This window comes from Myiozetetes cayanensis, unplaced genomic scaffold, assembly GCF_022539395.1.
Source record: "Myiozetetes cayanensis isolate MyiCay16 unplaced genomic scaffold, myiCay2020 scf4, whole genome shotgun sequence".
Classification (NCBI taxonomy): Eukaryota; Metazoa; Chordata; class Aves; order Passeriformes; family Tyrannidae; genus Myiozetetes; species Myiozetetes cayanensis.
In genome coordinates this window covers 41,184,706-41,201,339 of record NW_026087631.1, presented here as the reverse complement: position 1 = coordinate 41,201,339, position 16,634 = coordinate 41,184,706, and the positions used below count along the sequence as shown (strand labels likewise).

Below are 16,634 nucleotides of genomic sequence, written 5' to 3'. Positions count from 1 at the left end.
AGGTAGTTAAAACAAGACTGTGGTTCTTTTAAAAATGTGCATTAAAGCTAACATAAATGAGTAGAACTAGCCAGCAAACTATTTTTCCTGCTTATCTAACAGCTGAATGTAACTGTAAAAATTAAGCAAAAAAAAAATAGAGTTAAACCACCATCAATACAATTGTTTTACATCATAGGCCTGTCAAGGCTCAATATATATATACAAGTGTAACAGCCATGCTTAGTAGAACGTTATCCCCAATGCTTAGAAGACACAAATACAACTAAGTAGATTGTTTTTTCTTTCTCTTTTTGTTTGTTTGCAATTTTTTTGTGTGTTTTTGTTTTGGGGAGGGGGGGGTTAGTGTTTTTCTTTGTGTTGATTTTTTTTTTTTTCAGGCAAAAGTCATGGGTTGGACAAACTGTCTCTGTGGAGATGACCAAAGAACATTCTAACAGAACTAGGCTAGAGACAACTGCAAGTTTTCTCTGGGTTTGGTTTCTTGTTTGGTTTTTTTTTTTTTTTTCATGAAGGGCCTCTTCTCCCAAATTAAAGGTCCCACCTTTGTGTTTCTATCAAAAAAAAAAAAAAAAGGGGGGAAAAAACCCCAACAACCAACAAGGGGGGGGGGGGGAAAGCACCTGGTGTTTCTTTTGTTAAAAAAGAAAAAGGTTATATATATATATTTATGTATATATATATATATGTATATATATATATACACATACATATAAAGGGAGACTGTATATGGCAGTTCAGAAATAGTGGGCCCTCTCTGAGAGCTGGCATTATGCTGTGTCCATCCTTGAACTAATCTACTGAAGTGAAGGGAATGTTTTTATGCAGATTGGGGTTCTGACTGTGCCGGTTTCGGCTACGAACAGAGGAGAACATCATGTTACACCCAGGGACTTTGCATTTGTGCATTTCTCGCAAGTGCACTGTTTTATAGTGCACTCTGAGGGTTCCCTTGTTGCTGTACATTTTGTGGCAAATGTTACACATTATCCCACCATTGCTCACCGAAACACTGTTGAACATGAGGGATCCTGGGACATCGGTGCCCATACCTACAGCTAAGGCAGGGGCATCTGCTTTGTGGGCAGATTCCCCGCTGTCACTTGCCCCATCGACGTCATCCAGGAGAATACCCTCATCACTTCCTGCATCAGATTCTCTTGAGGAATGGATACTGCTGCTGGACTGGATGCTGGAGGTGGTGCTCAGGTCTAGGACCATATAGTCTTCTGCCATGCCCCTGCCATACCCATTCATATGGGAATCCTCAGTACCAGCAGGTGAAGAGGTGTCTTCCCTTATGTCAAGCCCCATCTGATGCTGAGCGCCATATATCTTCACCAAAAATTCATCGCGGAGGTCCTTACTAAGAGAAGGCTGTGAAGTGTCCAAGCCCATGTCATCCAGTTCTTTGGTCAACAGTTTACGATGCAGGTTTATGTTAGCACTGTGTCTGGGAAAGGAAGAGGGAAGGGAGAAAAGGAAAAATGTACAGTATTTTTGATTAAACATACAGTCATTAACCGTCAAATACAAATTCTGATTTAGCAATAATTTATCATGAAAATATCCCCTATCCATGTTTCCTGCAAATTTCAGCCTTGCTATAAGTGAACAAATTGCAACATAAAAACCAAACAAAACAAGCAATTTACCCTCCCCATATTGTTTTACTTTTCAGCTGCTGCTCCTCAACATTAGTCCCCAGCAGCAGCTACAGCCCTTTTATTTGATATTTACAAAATAATAAATTGCACTACTAAGAAATGCAAAATGCTCTTCTTGATTCCTGAATCCCTGCTGACCTTCCTAAAAGCCTTGCTTCAAGAGAAAAAAATATTAATTTAGAGAACATCTGTGTGTGTTTCTATGTTTAAATCTGGATCCGTATCTTTATATATACATACATATAAATATATCCTTATATATATATCAACTCACATAACTCTCTAAGTGAAATATAGGAAAAGAATAAAATAAAAGGTAACTGATACACAGTCAGAGGTCCTGATTCTGGTAATTTAATTCTGCTATAAAGAGATTCAGAATTGGGCCAATCCAATCCAAGACTTGAAGGGTTTAAGAGAACAAGTCTCTGAAATCTACATGCAAGTTTCTGAAAATCTTAGCCAAAGTCAGTGGTTCCATCCTTCTAGACAGGCACTGCCACTCTTCCCTATACTGTGTCTGATAAAGTGCTGACTGACACAAGCAGTGTAATGTTCAGTAAAAAAAACAAGCTACTAATGGCAGTGAGAATTTTGCCTCAAATCAATCAAAAAGCTTAAGCATGAGCTTTGGTTTAGGTATTTGCTGAAGTCACTGCAGATGCTAAAGAGACACTAGAAAACTGTCACTGATGGAAGTGGTCTTTGGACCAGATCCCAAGAGTTGCAAATTAAAATATTCTCTAACATTTTACAGAAGCTTTGTTCTCAAGAAATAAAACTCTACATTTGCAAGCACTGTAAGATTTTGGGTTAGTAACTTGTAAAATAGCCCATTCTACTCTCCATTTTTGACACTGGTTTTATTCATTCATTGCAGTAGAACATCACTGATTTGCAGTAGTGAAAAACTGTATTTACTGAATTAACAATGCAACCAACAAACAGGACAGACTTCAAAGACCTCTGACCACAGAACATGCTTGTTTTGTTGAAGTACTTAAGAACAAGAAATGTGTGTAAAGTTTTCAGTGTTAGAAAACTTTAGAGTTCAGTTTTCGGAATGTGCAGCATTGCTGAGGAAATGACAATTGTTTACTAATGCTAATTTTTTATTCTTTGGAGGGTGACTAGATTTTCAGATCAGCAAAAAAAGAATTAGCGAAGTTCTACTGCATAACATTCTGTGCAAGCTAAGGACCCAAACCCGCAATTTACAACATGCAGACTCACCAGTCTGTCTGCCCATTATAAATTGCAGATCAGAGACCAAATGTAGAAGGAAAAAGAAAAGGGGGTAGGGAGTGGGATGGGGATGGGGGGGGGGAGAGAGAGAGAGAAAGAGAGAATTTTAACATAGGAATAGTTTAATTTTCAAAAAAGCACTAGGTATAAAATTGGCATCGGAAGACATAACAACGATCAAATATTTTACAGACATTCAGGTCCTACAGTGACAAAAAAAGGGAGAATAGGAGCAATAGCTTTTAGCAGTATTTCCTTATTGGAAGTTTTTATTTTAAGGAACCCTTTGAAACATACCTCTCAACCAGCTGAAGTCCCAAACATGGTACAGCAATACAATGCAGATAAATAAAGAAAATGCAAATGTAGGAAGATTAAATTGATGTGGAGTTAATTTCTGTAATTTCTATTACTTACTTTGCGATCTATCTGTTGCACATAACTTATGGGAATAAATAAAGAAAACAGCAATAGAAGTGATCTGTCCAACACACCTGCAAACGCAGGTAACTGTTATCTGACATAACACTGACATGCAGTTAATTGAATTGTATCTGCTTAGGATGCAATTATTCCAGTAAGAGGGTGGTCTAGAATGGAAAATTTCTCTCCTAATGAGAGAGAGTTGAGAGGTATGGGTAAGGGTGAAAAAAGTGGAGAGTATTTCGTGCTTTTCTCCCACATCGCAAATACTCCTTTCACACAAGCAAGTATAGCACTGTTGCTTTTTTGAGGCGTAGAAGTGTAATTATGCACATCCCCACACTGCACTTAGGAAGGCTGAGCTTACCTTGTGATAAGATCAGCTTTCTAATCTTTTGCTAAATTGAGATCACAAAAGAGAGAGAGAGAGAAGAGAGGAGAAAAGAGAAAGAAAGGGGGAGGGGGAGGAGAGAGAGAGAGAACAAATTCACATTCCAATCCAGACAAATCTGGTTTAAAAAAAAAATAAAATATGAAACCAATAAAACACAGAATTTTAAAAAAAAAGAGTCTTGACTGTGAAACTATTTTTTCTCAGCTGTAGTATCACTTATACTGTTGTACTGATGGATACTGACTCAATCACACTAGATGGAAAACATAAAGCAAATTAATCAAAGCATATTCAGAGCATCCCCATTATCATCCAGAAATGAGTTCTGAACAGATGCATGCAGTGTGCTCATACATGAATGATAAACAGTAGTCCTGATGGTCCCTTGCCTTCTGAGTGTCAGATGGTACGTAGCTCCACATGAAGTTGCTAACTGCAGTACAGGCAATGCTTACTGTGAAGGCCTGTCCACACTGACCAGTGTGATTAAATGACCATAAAAGCACATTTGTGTTTATCATCTTAAGGATAACTACAAACTATTCATAAGGTACTCATGTGTTTACTAATGGTTTCTCCCCCTCTCTCCTCTCCTCACTCCTGTGGTATGGGAATTTGTTGGAGCATAGAAGCTAGACAGGCTACCTGTAACTGTGCTGCCATGCATTCATGCTTACTATTTCCATGGTTTGCTGCTGAGAAAAACAGCAGTCAGGCATGCAGTGAAAATAATTCAGCATTCACTGAACAGAGATAAGAACAAATTGCCACATTAAAGAGGGGCCACTGAGCCCCAGATAGACAAAGGCCATTCTAAGAAAGACCAGTGTAAGGATGCAATCCCTGCTGATGGTCTGATATGAAGAGTGGCCTCCCTTATTCAATTCTCACTTACAGCAGTAACAATCAGTAATCGAGTTAAAGTATGTACCAGCCCATAATATCTGTCAGGCAAACGATGTGCAGAAATGTGTGGACCAGTTCTGGCACTCTGCTCAGTAGTGTCCCTTTTCCGCTGTCAGCAGTACTGTTGGATTCTCCTAATATAATTACATTGACTTTTATTCAATTAAGTGCCATTCCTAGCCTTAAAAAGAAGCTACTTTATCAATTGATTCAGGTGTAATGTAATAATAAAGATGAACTCATGGCAGTGCATTAGCTCTGCTCTTCATAACTTCTGAACATAGGTTCATTCATAGCAGTCGATTTCCATTATGCAACCACAGTTCAAAAGAATTGATTCTTTTACTTTCATTTCTTAATCTATTTCATTTGTGTTTAATAATGTTCCTAAATATCATGTGAAAACATACTGCTAGGGATGGGACGAATGAATTGTAAAAAAAGTTCACTTATTTGGATATTGAAGTTTTGAAATCTTATAACAAAACTAAAGTCCCAGACCCCTTTTACCATACCAAAGGGAGACACTCCATCCTAATCCAACTCTTTCTTCCCCACTTCGTCACTCCCAAAACCTAGAAGTCCCCTGCCAGCCCCCAGCCACTGTTAACCACCCTGTCATCTTGTTCATCTGCTCCTTCCCACAGCACCTGCAATTTTTTGCTTCAGCTGTTCTGTTCCCTGATGTGATTTACAATGCTGCTTACCCCTTCCTCCTCCAGATACTGCTTCCAGGTATGTATAAACAATGGTCCCTGAGTAAGCTGAGACACAGCTTGGGCAGAGTAATTATGCCAGAGCATGAAAAATTGCCATCAAATAGGCAGAAAATCATGAAACAAAATATGCCAAAACCAGCTGAGCTTCAACATGCCATGGCTTCGTTATTCCGCATGCCTGAGCTAGCTAATTTAAGGACATCTCTGGTGTATTTTGCACTGCACTTGCTGCTGTATCTAAAGAACATAAATGACTGGCAGAAGTATATATATGTGTGTGACAAAATGAAATATTTGACCTAATTAAAGCCTTTGAATGACTCTGGACATCTTAGACTGCTTATCTGTACATCAACTACCAAAATGGCATTTGTCCTGGCAGTGGAAACGTTGCTTAAAGACAACTGGTGATTGAAGTCTTCCAGACAGAAATATGAGATCAAATGAGTTTAGCTAAAGGCATATCTCGCTCGGCTCCAATTACCATACTTATCCCATTCCATACAACAAGGGATGGTGAAGAGGGTCACTTCTGAGAACACTAGGTGTGCCAAAGAATGTCCAAACATCTGTTTAGCACTGTACTACACGTCATGTACCCTTAAAAATGAAGAGAGTATTTTTCCAAGATGTTTTCAAATGTAGCTCGTTGAGGAAAGGAAGTTTTAGCAAAATCTGGTTTATTTTAGGACCCAGAATGCCTGATTTTTTTCACATAATTATCTTTCTTTTTTCAAGTGACTATTCATGAATTATATAGTGGACAAAAGTGTATGTAAAGTCTTCACTTGAGTGAATTCAGCCTTAAGAATGGATCAGTGCTGCTGTAAGCATGATGATGATAATGATGAGACGCGAAATCTATGTTTGTGGTGAAGTATACCACCTTCCAGTTCACCACTGCTACAAGTTTTGGTAGCAGTGCAATGCAGGATGCTACAGCAGTTAAAGCAGCTCTTTGACTGTGGGCACGATTCCAATGGTGGTAGTATTTTCCTTCCCTTGTGAAGTTTATGGAAGTATTCTACCATAATTAGAATTCGTTGTGGGTTCCACCCTACCTACTCTTAGAAAGATCCTCAGTGAGAGATGCACTGTGCATCAACAGAAGGAACGGGATTATAATCCTAGGAAATACAGTCAATTAAACACACATTCTATTTACACAGATCATAAATCCAGACTGGGTTCTCTTCAGCAGTTTCTTTCTACTTGTTAGTGAATCTGATTTTGTTAATCTTTCCATTTGTTGGAAAGAAAAAATGTAATTGCCACTTTAGTTTAGTTTATTCTTACCTAGTCAGTTTTTTTATTTCTTTTTGAAATGAGTGAGAAGGAATTTATCAGAGTAGAATTTGTCCTGGCATAGAAATTGGCATAAATTCTATGCATGACTTAAATCCAGCTTTGGATGCAGTGTGGCTGCAATCCTATCTGCACTGGGACAAAATTCATCTCGGATGCACACAACAGAGTTAGAGAATCTGGATTATAAAGAACACTGTTTATTTTATATTCAAGTATTATAGAGGGCACAAAACGAACTGCATGAAAAATCCGGTTGAATGTGTTGTTTGCAGTTCAGGACAGGACAGGTTGTTGAAAAGGAAACACAAGCATAATTTTCTTAATTATTTCAGCAAGAGAAAAGTATGAATATAATTAAATATTATGGGATGAGACAAAAAAAGAGAGTGACAATGAAACAGAATCATAATTGTTAAGGCAGTCAGTTAGGGATCAAGGAAATCCACTTTCTCTTTGCTCTGGTTGTACAGGTTCCATAAAGGCTATCCTCCTTAGTTTAAAACTAAGCTCTATCAATCTGGTTTAAAATATAAAGAATGAAACTTTCATTATTACTCCTATGAGAAGTTTTCCACACATATTTTCAGCTTAGTATTCAGCCTATATTTTTACCTGTAATGAAATGTTAAAGGAAAGTTCTCTTTCTTTCTCTTAACCTCAACGACTGTCAATTAAGGTTTATGGTTTTGTTTTAAAATTTCACATGATTTTAATTGCTAACAAAATTTGCTAATATGGCAAAGTGGTCTTACTTCAATTTCATGTCCTTTCCTGCTTATTTAAGCCTGAAATTCATAGAAAGGCTCAGAATATGCAAACGCAACAGAGAGTAAACCCAGAATTCTATGCTTTCTCAAAATCTCTGCAGACTGGAAAAGCCGAGTTTCATGCAGCTAAAATCAAAGAACCAGAAAGTAAGTCACTGGCTAAATATAACTGTACGTATTTATGAAAAAGATACAGCCTCAATTCTGATATTTCTTCAAGAAGAAAGCAGCGATCATTTCCCTAATTCACTAAAAGAATCAACAATGATACAATTCCTGGAATTTAATTATTAATATAAACTGTTAAAAAAATATTTTCTCAGTTACTGCTAATTTTGACACTCTGTCAGTCTGTGATACAGGGTTTGTTTTGTTTCAATTAAAAAGAAAAAATTCATAGATCTAAGTGAAGATAATAATGGTTATAAAATCATAAAATGATTATAAAATCATATTTATCTGAACAGGTCCAAGGTATTGGTCTGTACACCAGTGCTTCCAAGTATTTGATCATGTTTAATTTGCCTCTAAATGTAAGGGGAAAAGTAGGTATAGGGGCTAGACTGTTGAAGAAGTCAAGGCAAAAATACTATACTACTCAATGAAATCAAAGCATTTCTACATGAACAGGATAATAGCTTCAGTTCTTGAGGCTTTAAATTGCATAGAATCTGAAAAATATTAACCTTTCATAGAAAGAAAAACCAAAATGTAAAATACAGTTCAGAACCTATTAAAAAAGTAAAAAAAAAACACCACCCAGTACTTATTAAATACAGGAAATAAAGGACAAGCAAGTTCTTGCAAATTAATGTGGAGCCCAGTCATTTCAATCCCTTTCAATATGAAGCAAATCACTCACACTGGTCACGAAGACAGCTCCCTCTACACTCAAATTATTCACTTGAAGATAAGCTCCCATCAAACTCTTTAGGGGTTTAACTAATTTACTGCACAGATACGGCACGTCTGTTGTAATAACAGGTAGGATGTATTGGGGTCGACCATTTATCAGAATTAGACTTCTTTTTTCAATTCGCAGTGAATTATGCTGCCTACACTGCTCCTCTTTCTCAGAGCTTCCCATCCCCTTACGGCCCCTAATGTGGCAGGCAAACAAAATTGACAGTCTCATCTTGTCAACAAGGGGTGATTCTCCTGAGAAGCCATTTAACTTTGCAGAGGAAGCAATGTATTAATGTGCCTGTCCCAGGAATGTTAATCATCTTCAAGCTCCCTCTAACTTTGACATGAACAAAATCACCAAATTTGTTTACTAAATGAATCGTAATATGCTAATAAGAGAGTATGACATATATGGCAAAGCCAAACAGATGGTTTGTTTACTCCACTTTGCAACTTTATAAATGTTGTAACTCTGAAGATGTTAGTGAGAATTATTGGTTTGTTGGCAGTGGCAAACATGCCTTTTGCATACTTAATACACAGTTCGAGTCAGAAAACAATTTGTCATCACCATGGAATGTATAAAAAATGTTAATGCAGAGAGAGCATTTGGGAAGGCAGGATAGCTGACTGTGTGAGCAAATACTCAGGTTAAATGTGAAACTGATATCTGATGGCAATGTTTGCTAGGAAATAATTTTAAACATAAAATCTGTCAGGTTTGGAGTCTTGAAAGACCCAGTAATTCAGTACATCCCTGTTGAGGTGTTTAGTGAGACAATCCTTATGGTGCAAACAGAATTACACTTTCACAAAAGTTGTGTGTTCTTAAAAGCATCAAGGTCATGTCATATTCTTAATATATTACTATTGTTGTCCATTAAAGATCAAAAGATATTATAAACAAAAAGCATAACCACTGGCATAGTTGCCAAAGTTCACTCAGAAATTATCAAAACTGTGTTGCAACACTTCAACCTCTCACTTTACCAGCTGCCTGGAAGCAGAACAGACTCATTACAGAATAGCTAGCACTCTTGTCTAATATCCCAACTGGTTGAGAAAGTTTAGAACAAAAAGATTTGTCTGACAGACTATTTCCTAAGTGAACCTGGTGTAGCAATGTTACACACATGAGAAAGTCATCATACACACAACAAAGTCCTCTGATGGAAATAGCAGGTGCTCAGCACTGCTGATGATCAGTCTAAAGTTGTTTCTACAGTCTACAAAAGCTCTACAGAAAAGTTTAGTTGTGCAGATGATGTACACAGGGTCGTGCGCTGCAGTCATGTGCTAGGTCCTCATCTCCACTGTGTTGAAGTATTTTGCTGGTCCTTCACACAAGGTGTATTTTCCCTTAAGAATATGAGTCAACATCCAGGTAGAATCTGTTGCCCACTGCATGCATTAAAATTTCTTTTCCAATCTAAATCAACTAAATATTACATATTTCAAGTTTTGTAATCAGAAGATTTCATCCTTTATTTTATTTTACAATTACAACAGCCATGGAAAAAATTTGATAATTTTGCAAGATTTTGCACAAACAGTTCCTTCAGTTCAGCATCCCACTCATGAATTTTACTGAGCTTCAAGATTTAGTAAATGCAGAAATAAAGATGACACACAGAAAATTCACCAACTTTGCTTTCAAACCAGTTCTTTTCTCTCAGTATTGATGCACAGCAACACATCTTGTGATTTGTTTAGGAGGTTTATACACACTTCACTGATTGCACCTCAAGTTCAAATTAATAATAAAACCTCAGTTCTAGGGATAGTTTTGTACATTTTCAGGTTCCACAGCAAATCTGAAAACCATTTGTTTTGGTCACAGTGCAATAGTAATTCTCATTCCCAATGTTAGTTTATCTAGAAATGCTGATTTATTTATATAATACCAGAGGAACTATAAAACCAAATATGATGTGGCACTTCAACAGAGTTCCTCTATTAGTAATTTTACATTACTAAATAAGTACCCCTATCAGGTCAACTGATAGCTGATTATCCTATAACCTCCTTTCATTAATGCCCCAACTCCTTAGTAATTTCAATCCTCTGAGATTCTTCCATACATACTATTGTCAGCAGTTATTAAATTCTCAACTTTTTACTCATCCACAAGAGACTGTGCAAAGATATCTAAGTTCAGCTTGCTGTCCAAGGATTATTTTGGAAGAAACATTAGCGGCCGTCCCAGCCTGGCGCTTATATCTCATTTGAAATATCTACTCATTCCTGACCAACGAAGAAAATCTCAATAAAGTACTTTTACTGGTTTAACAGCAGTGAGCTCCTGGGATTGTCAAAGTGCTCAGTCTTTTCCGAGGAGAGAAGGAATCAGCAGCTCAAATATAATTAACCTTCCATTCTCAATGCAAACTGCCACGCAGAGGAGCTCTGCAGTCTATTAGTGAAGTTATAACGGCCAACAGGCAGAGGCAAAATTGGTCAAAAAGTTGGCTGCTGCTGTCATATTTTTAGAATTATGATTAATGACACTAATAATGTGGATGATTACTGATATGTGTATCTCCTGCAGTTTATCATATTGCACTGGCTGCCTACGTCCACAATAAACATGATGCTATCATTTACCTCGTTATTGAAGGCAATCCTTCTCTTGAAGGAGCACATTCTAATTACTTTGTAATGTTTTATGTCTTAAACATTTTGCAGCTCTGGACCTTGCCAACTGCTTCATGTCTACCATTGATTAATTACAAAATGTTTAATCAAAATTTAGAACCTAATGCAGTCATTTATGAATATGCTGCAGTGCCAAGGTAGTTAGGCTGCTGTCCCAAGCTTGGAGAGTGCTGTGTTCAAAATTAAATCCCAGAAAAGCAGAAGATGCCAAAGATTTTACCTCGAGTGATGTGAGTAAAAATCTTACTTCAGCTGATGAATGAGAGGTACCCACCCAAAATGAGAGATCTTTCTTGTGCATGTACATGCTTGCATGTTCCTATCACATTTTTCTTCTTTGAATGTCTTCATTTTTCTCTTTCTACCATTGTTGCAGCTCCTTTACAAGCCTTCCCTCTGCTAAAGCTCTTGCAAACACCAGTCAAGAAAGTGTAGTTTTGAAGTGGTTAAACGAGTGAAAAATAATTTGCAGGGACAAATACATAAGTTTTTTTTTTAATGTGGATTTTTATGGTACTGTCATACAACCATTCACCGTTGAAGTTAAGTGTTTTTTTAATACCATTACTGAACTGCTGAAATGGATGCTAATATAGCTTGGAGTGCTAATGTCAAATCCTGGTAATAAAAAAGACAGACTGCTGAATGAAATAATTTCAAGTAAAAAATAGAACAAAAGTGCTCTCACTCTCGCTCTACACTTTTATTGAATTGGGACTGACTGAGCCAATTGCTTTAGAAGTCTGTAAAACACAATTACTAGTGAGCTGACTGACCCAGCAGTGCCCCTTCTGTGACAGAATAGACTAAAAAGGCTGCAGAATTAGTGCTGCTCCTCTATCTGGCTATCAGACCTCAGAGACATCCAGTACAGGATCTGTTATCCTTCCTGCCAGGGCCTTTCCTCATGAAATCTTCGTTCTCAGTCTTGCATAATATACCATCTGTGTGCATCTTCTTCTTAAAACAAGGGTTCATTTACCTTTTCTGAGAGGGAATCCAAGTTCTGTTTCTATCTGTTGTATTTTTAGATCCTTATCTAACAGTAGAGCTATATATAGGTGTTTCAGTATATGCACCTGCAGACACACACACATATATAGATGTTTGGGCTATTTTTATTTCCACATTTTATGTGTAAATCAGAAAAGTACGGTGTAAGATTTATAGGCAGCAAAATTAACCATGTCACATTTGTATTTTCATTTGTAAGTGGCTGTAAATGCTTTTTTATTCTGGCATAACAAAGAAAAGAAGAGAGAGAGGGAGAGAGAAGAGGGATAGAAAGGAAAAAAAAGTATTGAACTAGAAGTGGGCAATACTTTTCCCTAGAAAATAAAATAAACAATAACGTTTGGGAAGCACTAGAACCAAAATCAGTAACATTGGAAATAACAACTTTTAAAACTTGTAATTTGCATCTTATGTTTCATACTCATATAGTTTGACACAGACATAAAGCTTAGGGGTTTTTTCCCTCTTTTTATTAAAAAAAAAAAAAAAAAAAAAAGCAAAAACAGTGAAAGGAAAAGATGTCTTCTTAATACAACCCTGTTCCTTCTTTCTCTCCCCTGCCTCTTCCCCATACAAAATGAACAACTTTACCTTTATACACAATGCCACCAAAATCCTGCAAATCTTTCTCTTTTATGAGAGTGCACATCGCTGGCAAACCTAAAACTTCTTAATTTCTCTTCCAGGTCCATTTATATAAAGCTTGAAAGCGCCTTATGGTAAAAATGGTAAATTAGTTCTTAGACAGATCTTTTAAAGCAATGTTTTTTACGGCAAGCTTAAATGTGAAATAAGCTCTTAATTAAAATAATATTAATAATAAAAGTTTGCTTAGTACAGGGCAAACTGTTCATTTAAAAGACGTTGCTGGAAAGTAGGAAGCCCTCAAAAAACCTTAGATTTTCTTTAGAATTGGAGGGCTTAAAACTTCTGTCAGGAAATATCCAGTGTTTGCCATTAAAAGGTCAACTTGTGATGAGCTGTAAGTGGTATCTCACCTGAGATATTCCTGTGTTACCTCAGGCCCCAACAGACCATCTGACACAGTTCTAGAGGTATCATTAGGGAATGTTTTATGTGTAAGTGCTGGATGTGAATGAATGGTTCCTGCTGTAGTACCTAAAGCATAACATCATGAATACTGGTACATGATGCGTGGCACTGCTTTCCTGAAGATACAAAGGAAAACAAACCACGATTAAGGGGTAGTAAGAAGTTGTGCCCAGTGTCTTGCAGTGCACTCGCAGTGCCTATACAGTGGTCTCTTCCTTGACACCATGGAGCACTTAATTCTTTTTCATAGCTCAGCATGTCTTCCTTCAGGATCACCCTGAGATAAGTAGTTAGCAGTATGGTTATCTTTACCCTTATTGTTCCTAACTGAACGGTATATTCCTGCAACTATAGGCTCTACTTCACAAGTTTGTTATTGCTCCCTGTCCTATTTGCTAACCCCTAGCAGCCTGTATAACCATAAAAGGATGTGCCAGATTTAGAGAGGTTGGGCTTTGGTGTTTCTCTTCCCCAGAACCCATAAATTACCAACTATTTTTGAGTAACATATTTTACTAAGACATACTGCATTGGAAAATACTTCCATCTCCCATGTCTCACTACCTAAGACCTATCTTTTCAAAAAGCAAAGGAACAGAAATCCAAATTAGCTTTGTTTTATTATACTGATCACCTGTTACATAATTCTATTTCAAAAAGTATTTTGAAATGTCGTCTTCTGTCTAGATATACTGGTAGGACTATCACAACAAAAGTGTTGTAGCTATCTGAAGTTATGTACTGGTAAATTTTCCCCTTTTGGGTTATTTTTTTTCTAGGTCATTTCTAGAACTTGCCTCACCAGTTTTCTTACTTACATGTAAACTTCCTGTCAATTCATATACATCTCAGCACAATCACTAAGTTCATGTTCCAGTGAATGAAATAGCTCAAATCTAGGGGGAAAAGCATCATCATCATCATTAAGGGGAGAAGAAAATGGCCTCAGCTATTAGCAGTCTTTAGTTTGGCTGTAAGATCTGATGTAAAGTTTGCTTCTTCATTTGAAACTTTCTCTTTTCAGACATGCACAGCTGACAAATGAATGCATCATGAATGTATGTATGGGGACATTTGCCTGCCTACCGAGTGTCTCTTTTCTTCACTGAGAACTGTAAATCCAAAGGGCAGTAAATACACAGCTATTCCTTCCAGAAATGCGTCACCCTTCATCATTTCTCTCTAGACTCCTGCACCTAAGAAGACCACAACTCTCAAGTTGAGGTGTCTTGTTCCATTCAGACTTCTGGAAGTAGTGCCCTGGTGTTATCTTCTATCTGTAAAGTACAGCTTTCTTCACATCAGAAGAAATCTTAGAGCCTTCCACTGTCAAGTTGAAAAGAACAGCTAGAGCCTTTCTCTGTAGGAACTAGCGGGGGTAGACTTTTTATTTACCCTGCTTCCAAAAGACTCTAGGGAAGATGCGATGTCTCTGTATATGAGGAACAGCTTTACATTTACTCAGATAAGTGGAAATTTTCTCCCACTCTCTGGAGAAGAGTTTTGGTTCTTCCAGTTATTTCCTAGGAACCTAGGGACAACCAGGATATTATGATAAGCATTTTCACAATCCTGTCTTCCCAAATAACCTTTTTCACGAAACATAAATACACAAAACTTACACACAAAAATTGGACAAAACACATTAAACATTTAGACTATTTGTCACAACAGATATCAGGGGAAAATATCGCTTTAATGCATGTTTTGCTTTTAGCTAGAATTTTCAATGTTTTACTTATGCTTCCCACCTATCTTAATCCTGGTGTGGCTGTTTGTTTAAATAAGCTTTTCATGTCACTGACTTATTTGCAAGTTCACATAAAAATGAGACTTATTGAACTAAACAAGAAACTGTACCCTCCCTTTCAAAAAAATACCCTTTTGTGTACCAAACCAGAACCAGATAATGAAGACAGCAGGTTGTTTTAAGAAACAACAGCCATCTCCAATTCAAACCCAAAACAAATGACTATATGTAGACAGAGAAAACCTTCCTTCACACCAGAGCTGATCCTTTAATATTTACTCACATAAGTAAGCCCTTGCTTCAATATATTTATTTTCTTTTAAATAATTTTTTTGAATCTTACGATGAAACTGGTTCTATGTATTTTAGTTTTAATTCTGCTTCTCTTTTTCACATTGGTGAGTATGCAATATGACAAGTAGTCTCTGTTCAATATGACTGCTCATGGAAAAGGTTAGACCAGTAGATCTGTGTTAGAGGTGGTACAACATGTTTTGATGTAGATTCTCTTGGGTAAGGAAGAGTTATGGGAACATTAGTAATGACACACATCTTAGTGACTCTGCAAGAGAAAACCTAATGGTTCATTCAAATGTATTAGATATGCAGCTAGTCTCTTCATGAACTGCATCAGATCCAGAAACAGTAGTACAGGTGTATATGTGTTTATATTCTAAAAATTTATCAGTATAATTTTTGGCTCTTGAAGAATGGTTCATAGAACACCTAACATCTTAAAAACTGATTTCCTTGTTCTTGTTGGAGGAAATTCAAGTTGTATATATGACAGCTAATTATATTTGGGGAAATACAGTAATAATTATCATGGACTGGTGCAAAGTATCTTATTTCCTGAAGCTGAAACTGAGTGTGTTTATAGAAAATAATTCTCTAAAAAGTTATCCGTAGAAGATTCCTAACATAGTAGGATGATGAAAAAATGGGTACTGTTGTGTCAAGGAGGTGATAACAGGAGGCAGGTAGTAGCTTTTTCACATCTTCACCTCCATTGATAATGTATGCAGCGACTCATCATAGGTAACTGATGTTAATTTATTCAAGCACACCTGTATAGGGCTGGAAGTCAGGTAACCAAACAAAAAGTATGTCTCTGCTTTTTCAACACAGCTACCCAGAGGCCTATATTTGCACAAATTTAGTTCTGGAGACATCAGCAGGTTTTAATAAACCACCTACAGATGTCTTGCTCCATACAAATCAAGGAGTTTATGTTTTTAAATCTGGACTGATTTAACTCGCAATCAGTGGCATGATGACACCTGGCATCAATAGTTGCCTCATATTTATTTATAAATCACCTTGAGCAGTTATTATTTTGTTTTTAAATTTATTCATGGGGCTCAATTACCTTTCTCATCTTGTGGAACACACACACATGCATGCACGTATATGCACGCATGCTCACTTTGTGAGAAAACTTAAAAGACAAACCTTTACAATTCACAGTCCTACTTAAGTAGCAGACAGACAAAACAAAAAGTTCTTGCTTTTTTCCTTTGAACAGGTACGCTGAGAGTTAATTTATTTTCCATACATTGAGAGAAAGGAAAATGTTGCTAATGCTGTACCCTAGCTTAAAAACCACAGATTTTAATAGTGTCAGGACTGAGGTGAAATGGGGATTTAGCATGCGCTAAGGGTGACTGAAAAAATGGCTGTATTTCTCCTTAAAATCTTACAGCAGTTTCTTGAGAAGACTTATGGAAAGCAAAAAGTCCACCTGCCTACTGTTTCATCAGTGGTTGTGACCACAAAATTCTTGGCTCTTCTAGGTGAGAGACCAAAATGAAGCCAACTGCTCTGAGT

The 16,634-nt window shown here is 37.0% G+C and overlaps 1 protein-coding gene across 1 annotated transcript in view; it reads right to left on the bottom strand.

Moving 5' to 3' along the window:
* Positions 1 to 792: 792 nt before the first annotated feature.
* BNC2 (basonuclin 2) overlaps positions 793 to 16,634 on the bottom strand; it is a 325,106-nt gene continuing 309,264 nt past the window's right edge. The window contains exon 6 of the mRNA XM_050328920.1: positions 793 to 1,453. Within this exon, the coding sequence (XP_050184877.1) occupies positions 793 to 1,453 (661 nt within the window). The remainder of the gene's footprint in view (positions 1,454 to 16,634) is intronic.